At 38.8% G+C, this 11107-nt stretch overlaps 1 protein-coding gene across 1 annotated transcript; it reads right to left on the reverse strand.

Moving 5' to 3' along the window:
• Window positions 1-319: 319 nt before the first annotated feature.
• On the reverse strand, window positions 320-6329 carry kcnk1b (potassium channel, subfamily K, member 1b). The gene is made up of 3 exons (XM_052079464.1): window positions 5832-6329; window positions 3345-3740; window positions 320-1977 (listed from the first exon to the last, which is right to left on the reverse strand). The coding sequence occupies exons 1-3, from the start codon at window positions 6184-6186 to the stop codon at window positions 1727-1729; spliced, it is 1002 nt and encodes a 333-aa protein (XP_051935424.1). The 5' UTR covers window positions 6187-6329; the 3' UTR covers window positions 320-1726.
• Between the last annotated feature and the right edge of the window lie 4778 nt (window positions 6330-11107).

The following is an 11107-nucleotide window of genomic DNA, read 5'->3' on the forward strand; positions in this document are numbered from 1 at the left end:
GTAATTTCATTTGTGTATTCTTGGTCAACTTTAGTACCTGGCCCTTTGCAAGCGTTTTTTGTTTTTGCGTTGTTTTTCATGGCACTTTGTGAGCAGCGATTTCAGTTTATACTTTATCTGTGCGATTTACTTTAATATTTTTGTAATCACGCTTTGTCTGAGCCTGCGTTTTGGAATCCTAAAACACTATTCGGTTCGGTCCCGAACCTAGCATTTTCAGTTTCATCCCTAGCAGCAATTTAACCATTCCCTTTTCGCTTTTAATTACAGCTCAAGATGGTTATGAAATATATATTTTTTAAAACACACAAACAAACAATTACAAACCAAACAGCACTTTATTTTAGTGACACAAATATCAATCAAGTCATTTCTTTCCTTAGAAAAAAATGGTTCCAACGCGCATTATGGACATGAATCCGCATTTGCTGCTGACTTGTGTTGTCAAAATCAGTGAATTAATTCCATTTGCAATCATGATGACAAATGTATTCACTCAAGGCAACCACTGAACAGTGACATATCTTACAGCAATAATGAAATAATAATAATAATAATACATCACATTTGTAAGCGCCTTTCATAAAACAACATTTAAGGTCTAGTTCCCCCTCCAGCAGACATATAAAAACAGTTCGCAAACACATGAAATTTCCTCAAATATATCAAAGACATTGGTAATAATCATCGCTATCACATACACTTGACAATCAACATGACCCTGCCGAGCTTCGTGAGCTGAGTGGTAAAGAACATCATACACAATACAATATATCCTGCGATTAGCATGTTAACTTGTAGCAAAAGGCATGATCAAAACATGGATTTAAATATCAATATATTTGCCAGAGCAATTTATTTCCGGCTGGGAATGCATTCAAAAAATACACTTAGAAGTGTTTTGTCATCGAAACTCGGTTGGTTTTGGTGGCATGTTTTTTTTTTTAGTCCAGTTACAAGCTGACTAAGGTTAAGGCTGCAACCTGTTCAACATATTTCACAATGCAGCTGAGATATTTACAAACACATGTACCATATTGACCGGTTCCTCTACATGTGCAAACTGTCTCCCTTCCACTTAAAGGTAAATCTCGATTCCCCTTTCTCCGAAATTGTGTACGCATTAAACACATCATATCAGACAAAACATTTAATTAAAGTGTGTAACAACACAAATAATCGCAAGAACTGGAATGAGCAGGAAACGTTACATCTTCATTAAAGATAAAGTAGCACAGACAGAGAACCGATGTCAGTTTCTCAAAGCCAATTTGCCAAATAAAAAAATACAGCTAAACTATTAGGACATTAACGCCAGCACCATTTACACTATGACACATTGCCTCATGAAACCTCTTCCAATCAGCAAGACAACCAGAGCAGCATAGATGCCAATACTTACAGAACAACTGTCAGTGATCAACCTGTATAATCACCAAGCCTGTTCTGAAATCAGTGATGTGGGTCTTAATTCTAAAAGGCCCACAACTGTACACCTTGAAGCAATATCAACAGTCAATAGTTTGTCAACTATTTTTGACAAACTATTCAGAAATTCTCCTTTCTAAAAAGCCTTAAATTTTAGCTCAATTACAAGATGACTTCCTAGAATGTTTTAGCATATACCGGTACTCAACGGGCATCTCATAATGAACCTTTGCTCCCACGAGCTACAACTACAGTACATCGGAGATTTGTGATTTCTTATAATTGTCTCGGTCTAACACTACTGAATCATGAAGTCGTCACTACGAGAGGACAGATTTGAGGCCCTAATGAACATGTTGTCCTTGTCGTTGTCATGTATTCTATCTGACGCGCAGGTGAAGGCCAGGTGGTCGTGCTCCAAGATGGCAAGGCGGTCCCGCGTCTTCTCCTTTTTCAGGTAGAACATTTTCCTCAGCTTCTTCAGCTGCTGCAGCTCGCAGAAAGTCTCCAGGACCACCAACATGACGATCAGACCCAGGATCAAGTAAACTAAAAACAGAGGCCAGAAAAAGGACTCAATGTAAGTCCCATAAAAAAACAACAACCCTCATCTCTTAGTGTGAATTTCATTCCATAAAGAATGATCACAAAGGCTGTTGTTTACAAATTCAGACACAGGGGGCAGTGTTTCTACACAATGCACGTGATGTATTATTTTGTGGCGTTTTAGTACCAGAAAAGCTAGGCGGGAAAATAAGAATAAATATTCTAATAACTGGAGCACAAGATCTTTACATAGTGTTGTAAATCAAAACAACTAACATTAGGAAGAGGCCAAATCTACTTGATTACAGCCCGGTTGTGAAGTCTGCTCTATAAATACACCACACCTATGACGCATGGCTCCAACGTCACAACATACATCAATTTAAACAGTTGCTGTTGTGCAGCCTGCAAGCTGAATGACTGAATGACGCACACTAATGTCACACACACTGGCGTACTCTCATTGCTTTCCTATCTTACCTTTGATGGAGGTTGAATTTTCAAAGGGGTATTGAAGGGTGATCGATACTGTATACCTTGCTGTGCTACTTATCTTTTGCAAAAAGATAGCACTTTATAGTGTACTTCGACATACTTGTAATATCAGTGGAAATGGATCCTACGCGGCTCACTATCCGGTTATAATGAAAAATGATCATTAAATGTAATCAAAATGTTGATGCATAACATAATGAATGTTTAATTGCTGCCGTAACAAAAATGACTCATGTAAACATTTTCTGGGTTAAAATGTGTCCTGTGTTGAAACTTTTTTTTAATCAGAAATCACTTCGTTTCTGTGGTTGGAATCTGATTCCGATACTTAAAAGAAATGTATACCGTCAGAAATAGACTAATGAAATAGATTCGATTTATGGCTCAAAGGAAGTGAGAATTGTCCCAGTACCAAAAGTAACTTCCTTTTTCTCGTAACAGGATGTATGTGTTATTATTATGAGTTGTGTGTTGACCTTGTTTTGACACCACACTGTAGACAAGTGCTCGTCGGTGCCAGTAGTAGTACACCAATACAATCTAATGCAAGAGCTGAATCAAACCAAGGGATGATAATGCTCAGTCTTAATTGACAGGAGAATGACAGTGGTAGTCATTTAACGATATATTAAATATAGGATATCAACATGATAGTTTGGTTGTATTCAACTGCAAACTACACTTACAATGCTCAACCTCTTGTTAAATGTGCCAATTTATCAATTATAAAATTATAAAGGAAGAATTTAGATCTCTTTAGAACGTGCGGGTGTACCTAATGAAAGGGCCAGTGGGCGTATAACCACAAGTACAAGTAGCTAAAAATAAATCGGATTTTGGATCACTTATTGTTGCAATGTTAGCCTATTACTCACAAGTGATTGCCAACTTGTAGAACTCCCTGAACCTCTGGTTATCCGCCTCTCCTGGCACGTAATCTCCCAATCCAATGGTGCTAAGCGAGATGAAGCAGAAGTAGAAAGACTCCAGGTAGTTCCAGTTGTCCTCCAGTGAGGAGAAGATGGCCGCGGGGATGAGGAAGAAGCACGAGATGGCCAAAGAGGCGAGAACACATGAGTGGACGATGGCCACCAGAGGTTCGGACAGACCCCAGCGTGTGTGGATGTACAAAATGGGCTTCCTTGTGCTGTAAATCATGATCCTTTGCACCACGGCAGTGAAGAAGAGGAGGGTGAACGGGATGCCGAACGCAGAGTAGATGATGCAGAAAGCCTTGCCACCCTTTGACAGTGGTGCTGTGTGACCATAGCCTGAAGACAAAAGCAAGAAAAATACTAATTATTGACATGGCAAATACGTTAGTTAGCACAACAAACAAAGCAGGTCATATGCCCCAAAACAATTTGCTAAGTTGTTTGACTTGATATCATTAAGTTGAGGCGTTTGGGGGAGGGGAGAGGGCAACACAAGCGATAACATTTCCATAAACTCTTATTGCTTTGTTGCGAAACGAGGAAAAGCCAATTTTCACAACAGCAAAACTTAAAATATTTTGTTGAATTGCCCAACTTGAAATGTTATCAAAGTTTGTTGACTTGAAATTTTGAGTTCACCCAACTTTTTCTGTCTTTTTTTTTTTTTCAAAACATGTACAGATTGTCGTTTCTGTGTAATGTATCTTGTGGAGCTTAATGCAAATCTGCACGTGAGTGTCTGGGCGCGGTTGCAAGTTGCAGACTCCTGACATAGACAACCATTCACAGTTTCATACCTGTAGACAATTTAGACCCCAGGACTGAGTGTGTCCTATGTAATACTACCATGAGCAATGTGTTTCACTATTATAGCTTTGATGATGATTTACAGTACAGTACTTGCACATTCCCATGCTGAACATATTTTAAAGACCATTTTCAACACTGAAAATAAAAAAATACAACCACCATCATTTTCCGAGACTCGCCTTGAAAGACCTGTTTCGCCTCCAAAAGGATTATTGTGTAAATGGGCCTACATGAACAAGCAGTTGAATGACAACTGCATGTACCCTAAGATAGCAAATCATGTTTTTAAATCAAAAACTGAAGAAAGCGTCACCCATCACTTATTATGCTCCAGCGGTATAAGATTCACAACACTTCACACTATCTAAGTTAACCTTGCCTTAGCGTGTGTTACCTTGGCCCACTTGCAAGAATGAGCTAATTATCAGGAAATTGGATTTGTTTGTGATACAGTGTATTTTTTACAGGCACACGTGTTCTGCTGAATGTTTAATCTCCAAACAACACCGTGCCCGTTATGTAATGTCATACCTATTTGATGGATAGTCTCTGCTAGATGGGCGTGTTTTGCCAGCAAACACACCGTATCGTTGAGGACTTAAACACAACCTACGTGCGGTATGCATGTTGAAACGTCCGAGATAACTCCTGCTGCCATGTTGTCAGGCTAAAGTTCCTTCAGGTAGTCTCAATGCATATGCATACACTTTTTTAAAGATAATATTAAATGGCAATGTGCAAAACTGTCCTACTGCCTGCAAGACAAAAAAAAAAACATCAACATTTGTAGACAGGGTTTACTTTAACAAATGCCATCATTTGACTAAGTAAAGAGAGATGATTTTCCAAAGGAAAAAAAGTTTGGTGGATTTCCTGAAAGGAATTCTTCAATGTTAATTATTAAGTTGATCACATTGGTTTCGCTTTTATTCTCATTGAATTTCGAACCATGCTCCCATGGGGGAACAGTGTAGGATCTGGAAAAAACACTTCAACACCTTGCAACATAAAAAAAGAATAAAATAAAAATATCAGACTTGTACATGTGAGACGTGAGTTCCAGCATACACACTGAGGGACAGCACTCGCTGCCATACTTGGCTCTTGGAAAAATATAAATATCACACAAAATACAACACACACACACACTTTCAAAAGAGAAAATGCAGATCAATTCCCAGATACTTGTTGTAATGCTCTGCAACTATGCTTAGGGAAACGGATCATCAAGTGCACCTGGCGTGCAGTATCTAACATTGTGTGCTGGTGTAATACAAGGATAATTATATCAGCAATAACTGATAAGCCAACACGTGGTTACACAAAAGTCATTGAAATATGCCAAAGCCTGTTTTTTGTGAGGCTAATGAGGCCTAGACGGATGGCACGCCTAATAACTATTATTATACACAAATGAATGAAATATGGCATTAAAATTAATGGTGCGTCTGATTGGCCAGAAGTGACATCAGGTTATTTTGTAAAGGTACGGGAAATCGTGATCTGTGTGCCATATGGCTATGAAACCAGATAAACAGAAATAAATTAAAAATACAAATAAAAATAACACATTTGCACGAAGTCGCCGTCCGATGCTCTGTGTCGGAGCTATCTCACCTGTGGTGGAGAGCACCGTGCTGGCGAAAAAGAGTGCAGAAGTGAAGTCCCAGTTCCAGTTAGTAGCGGTGTTGTTGAGGATGGAGACGCCGTAATTGCTCGCGTCTAGCGCTTCCTTGAGAAAGCGCTCCAGACTCTCCTCGGTGATGCACTCGTTGTCCCGCAGGAACTGTTTTTTCGTAGTCATCAAGTCCTGGCGCAAGGCAGCTTCATAAGGTAGCTCGACGGACGAAAAGACGACAGCCCCCAATATCAGATAAAGGATGTAGCTCAGCACCAGAACCACAAAATACGACGTCGATTTGTGGTTCTGGATCAGTCGCACGCAAGAACAACTGGAAACGGACTGCAGCATCTTAAAACTGTGGGATGCTAACACAAGCCCTGTAAACGGAATAAAGGTAATAATCTTTGTATCGGGCCAGGCTGAAACGTTAATTCTCTTCCCTCCCTGCGAAACCTGCTGCCGCAACGAGCGACGTTCAATGACATCGCGGTGTTTACACAATTTACGGTAGTTGGGCAGAATTAACCTGTAACTGAGCAATCTTCAATTTGTTCGAATTAGAAAATATATATTACATATTAGCCTTTTTATATTTAAGTGCTGTATCCAAACAACATTTTTAATTAAAAAGAAAATGGATTGAAGTTAGAGTACGTCAAAGTTTAGTGTAGTCTAATTTCAAACTGTAATTGAAGACAACATATGAGAGAACGGAGACAATGGCCTGTGTCGTCACATGATTTGCTCCTCCCTTTCCAGGCACCTGTATAGCAATCATTTAAATTTACTCTGTTTTAAGGTTGTTGTTTTTTGATTGATGTTGATTGTTGCTTTGCAGTTCAGGGTCAGTCTGTCATTTTTTTAATTCAATATACTATGTAAAATTATGGAATTGAACTAATATATCTGATCTCAAACCGCTTCAAACAACAAAGCGTGGGACGGAAAAGTGGTTAGGACTGCACGACTGTCTGTGTTTTATGTTATGTGTTGTGTTTATTATTTTACCTTATGTTAACTGTTTTGTAAAGCGCTTTGTTACAGCTGTCGCTGTTGTGAAAGCACTATAGAAATCAGCATGTATTGTATTGTATTGTATTGTATTGTTTGTATTTATATATTTCTTCTATTTTTTGTTCTCATTCATGTTAATATTGACAAAAATGTTGTTGCACTGTAAAAATGAATACTATGTCAATTAAAAAAAGGTGTGTCAACCGTAATCTTGGATAAATGACAAGAGAAACTCAAACTTTCTATTCGACATATTAGGGCTAATAAAAGACTAATACTTGACCTAATGGGTTACTCTGAATATCTTGAATCAGAGGAATTAAGTATAAGTTCTTTTTAAACTTTTATAAAGCATTTGATAATATAGAACATTATTTTTTATTTGATTCTCTTCATAATTTTGGCTTTGGTCAAAATTTCATTTCAATGTTTCAAATGCTTCATAGAAATATTTAGAGCTGCGTTATGTCATATCCTAATGCAACTAAAAGCTTTCCTGTTTTAAGGGCGTCCCTTTTTGACTCGACGTAATCTCATTTTAAATAGTTGTAATTATAATTCAACGTTTTTGTAACTTAACTGTGACTATGGTCGAAACAATATAATAAGCTCTTAAATTCAGTTTTCCCCAGTCAAAAGAACTCAAACGCGACAAATGACATCACATTTGCTATTCGTTTATTGGAGTTTCAGACTGCAGAAATATGCAATTCAGTTGCAGAGACCTGCAAATGAATTTCCAAAATGCAACTGAATTGCAGAATTCTATAACTATACTTTGAGATACCTTAGACCAGGGGTGTCCAAACTTTTTGCCAAGGGGGCCAGATTTTATGTGGTAAAATGTCGGGGGGCCGACCTTGGCTGACATTCTTTACATTGAACAACAATATTGTTCAACAAATTTTAGTAAGCCAGTCTGTTTCACATTTCCATTTTTATTTTAATTTCAACAATCTTAAGAATTTCTTTTGGTTCATTTGAAACAGGTATATCACATGCAACTGCTTATTCACTTGACTTTTTCTTAAACAGAAGTCTCCTGAGTGCAAATTGATTGATTTGAAACCTAAAATGTATCACCATGACTTTTCAATAGTCACAAAACCTTTGACTCGAACAACAGGGAAATGAACAAGCAATACACATATCCACAACTGCAAGGATCATTTGAAATATGACATATCAGTCAATATAAACACGGAGTGATGTCTTGTTAACTCGTGAGTGATGCCCTCTAGTGTCTAAATGCTATTACTCATTTAGCCACTAGAGGGAAGCAGTACTCTATGAAACATCACTCACCAGTCTACGAGACCTCAGTCAATGCAACACGTGTTCCATTGCGCCCAACCTGCGGGCCAGACGGCACTGATTTTATGACAGGGGCCGAGGGCCGGATGAAATTCGACCGCGGGCCGGATTTGGCCCGCGGGCCGGACTTTGGACATGCCTGCCTTAGACTCTGCTTTGTCATAATTCTAGTTACAAATATCTACAACGTCTTCTCGCCTTTATCACCCATGCCAGGAACATATCCATTGTACATCTTAAAAACTTTAGGATTTTGTTCACCTCCTGACGTGTCCTGCGGGTTTTACACACACAAATAAATGCTTGCATGTTAATTTATGCACATATTATTGCAATATTTTCCTCACCTGCGTACTTTACTACGGCCAAACAACATGTTAGTAGTTTCTGTGCAAGTGTCTTTCCAACAGTACAGCAAATTACACTGGCAACAATTATGAATCATTTGTGCATCACATAATTCAAATGTGACGTACTCAGCTGACACTTTCATCAGGAATGAAAGTATCGTACTTGTTTGGTGGTAGGTTTGGTCAGAAGGCGTCATTCATTCTGAAGTGGCATGATTTTCTATTACAGGAATGTCACAACATGGCAGATGATGTTTGGTATTTTTTTTCCTGCTTTTTTTTTTTTTACCACGTGAGTAGGCTTGTCCATCTGCCCGTTGCGGAAATCCAGAACAGCGGAAGTTGTTTGAGCATCAGCCAGTGTACCACGTGTCGTGTTCATAATGAATGAGAGATGTGGGTGTCAGCAACGTGAGGAAATCAAACATCGCTACTATGTCGTAGTCATTGTTTCTCTATTAACATTAACAAAGCAAATCACTTGTGGGTTTCAACTAATGATGTATCTATCATTACATAAAAAGAAACCAACATTGTTATTGGGCAACCACACGACCCATGAGACATGTTGGTTAACTCAAAATGTCCAAACATATTTACGGTACTCGTAATATGTATCTGTCATAAGGAACAAATTACATGTTATACAATGGATGGGTGGATTTAGTATGACACAGCAAGGCAAGGCACACATGTATTTGTTTAGTGCATTAAATACACAAAGTAACACAGTGTGCCTCACATAATTAAATGCACGACATTTGAAAGTATCTAGAATCAAAAGAACTAACGACATTTAAAAACAACGTGCAAAAAAACAGAATAGCTCACTAAAATTACAGTGCATGGAAAAGATTTGGGAAATGTATTTATTTGGAACTAGCTGGTGCGCCGCCCTCCGGGCGGCTCATCAGCTAGTTCCTGCGGAAGGCTGGTAAGGTGGTGGTTCGCCGCCCTCCGGGCGGCTCATCAGCTAGTTCCTGCGGAAGGCTGGTAAGGTGGGCCTTCGGCCCACAAAAGTGTTGTTGCTTGGTTCAACTTTTTGTTCATCTTCATTGCTTATCACGAAAATAAAGAGATGTTTAGCTCTACTAAATAACTAACAATTTCATTGCAATGCTTGTGGGTAGACAACATTTTTTCGCTAAGATGCCCGCGCGATCGTAGTGAGCCACTGCCTGAGCGGCGCAGTGGCGGCGCAGTGAAGTAGGTACGTTTTGAAATGGGACAGACGGAAGGCCAGACCGCGTGCGGGACGACGCGAAATATATATATATAGATTATTTCAAAGACCTCATCATTTGTATGGGGAGAGAAAATCAGCCTTTTTTACCTAGATTCAGAAGTATTCCCACTTGGGGCGGACTTTACTTCTGTTGGCAATGTGCATGTAGCATAAAAGCAAAATACTGATTTACCATGTTTTCTTTCACACACTGGCCTCCACTACCTGACTTGAGTCTGCAGACCTTAAAGCCCTTCTGGATATAAGTTCCATCTGCATTTCTTTCCAGGACTCAAACCATTCAGTAATTTCTAGACTAGTAGCCAAATTTAAATTCTACAGCTGACTCGGAGTCAGGATAGCCTTTAGGACTGGAGTAATATGTTGTGATCTCTGTTCTAGGCAGAACCCAAGTCGCAGCGCTCTGAATGAGCTGCAGTAGCTTGATACTCTGTTGAAGGAGTCCAGTCAGAAGACCATTGCTGAAGAATTTCTACTAGGTTAGACTGTATCACTTTCGACACGGTAATTAAGTTATTCCTGGATGGTTTTAGGTGTTGCATCATTTTATGATTTTGCTGATCTGTGTTGACATTTGACCTGATGGATGGTATTTTTTTTCACTAAAGTAGCATGCAAATTTGAGAGGAGTTGATTTGGGCGATTAGTAAGATTATCCACAGTAAACAGAATGCGCATATTGTCGATGTTCTAGCTTCATACGAATGATGAGGTTTCTGAGTTTGAACATTTCCTGCCTATTCTCCTCCTCCTTGTGCTAATTATGACTCGCAACTGGCTGATGACCACTCCAGGGTGTATCCCACCTTTCACCCAAAGTCAGTTGGGGTAAGCTTCATCTGAACTGTGACTCTAATGAGGACAAGTGTAACGGAAAATGGGTGGATGGATTTATAACAGCTCTTGGAGGTCTGCACATGAGCTGGACCTGAATCATTAAAGTTAAAACTGGATGTTTTATTGTTTTGTTGTTGTTATTTACTTAATTTTACATTTGAATTGCCCTTAAGAATGTTAAACTGCCACTTAAAAATATATTTGCCGTGAATAAAGCATTTATGACCCTTGGCTACATGATGGATTTTTTATTTGTAGTTGACATGAGTCATGCTCTTGCCTCTTGATTTAAGACTTTCATAAAATTCACACGATACTCAACTCAAACAGACCTGTTCCACAACATATAATCATTAATTTGGTGTACCAAACCTGGAGCAAAAAATATTCCAGAAAGACAGTAGTCAAAGAAAATAATTTTCTTCTTTCAACTTCATGATCATATGATGGTGACTTTGACACATTCACACACTTGTGAGACAAATTAGGTTCATTTTAGTCCATTTTT

The sequence above is a fragment of the Hippocampus zosterae genome, chromosome 11 (genome assembly GCF_025434085.1).
Source record: "Hippocampus zosterae strain Florida chromosome 11, ASM2543408v3, whole genome shotgun sequence".
In the NCBI taxonomy this organism is placed as follows: domain Eukaryota; kingdom Metazoa; phylum Chordata; class Actinopteri; order Syngnathiformes; family Syngnathidae; genus Hippocampus; species Hippocampus zosterae.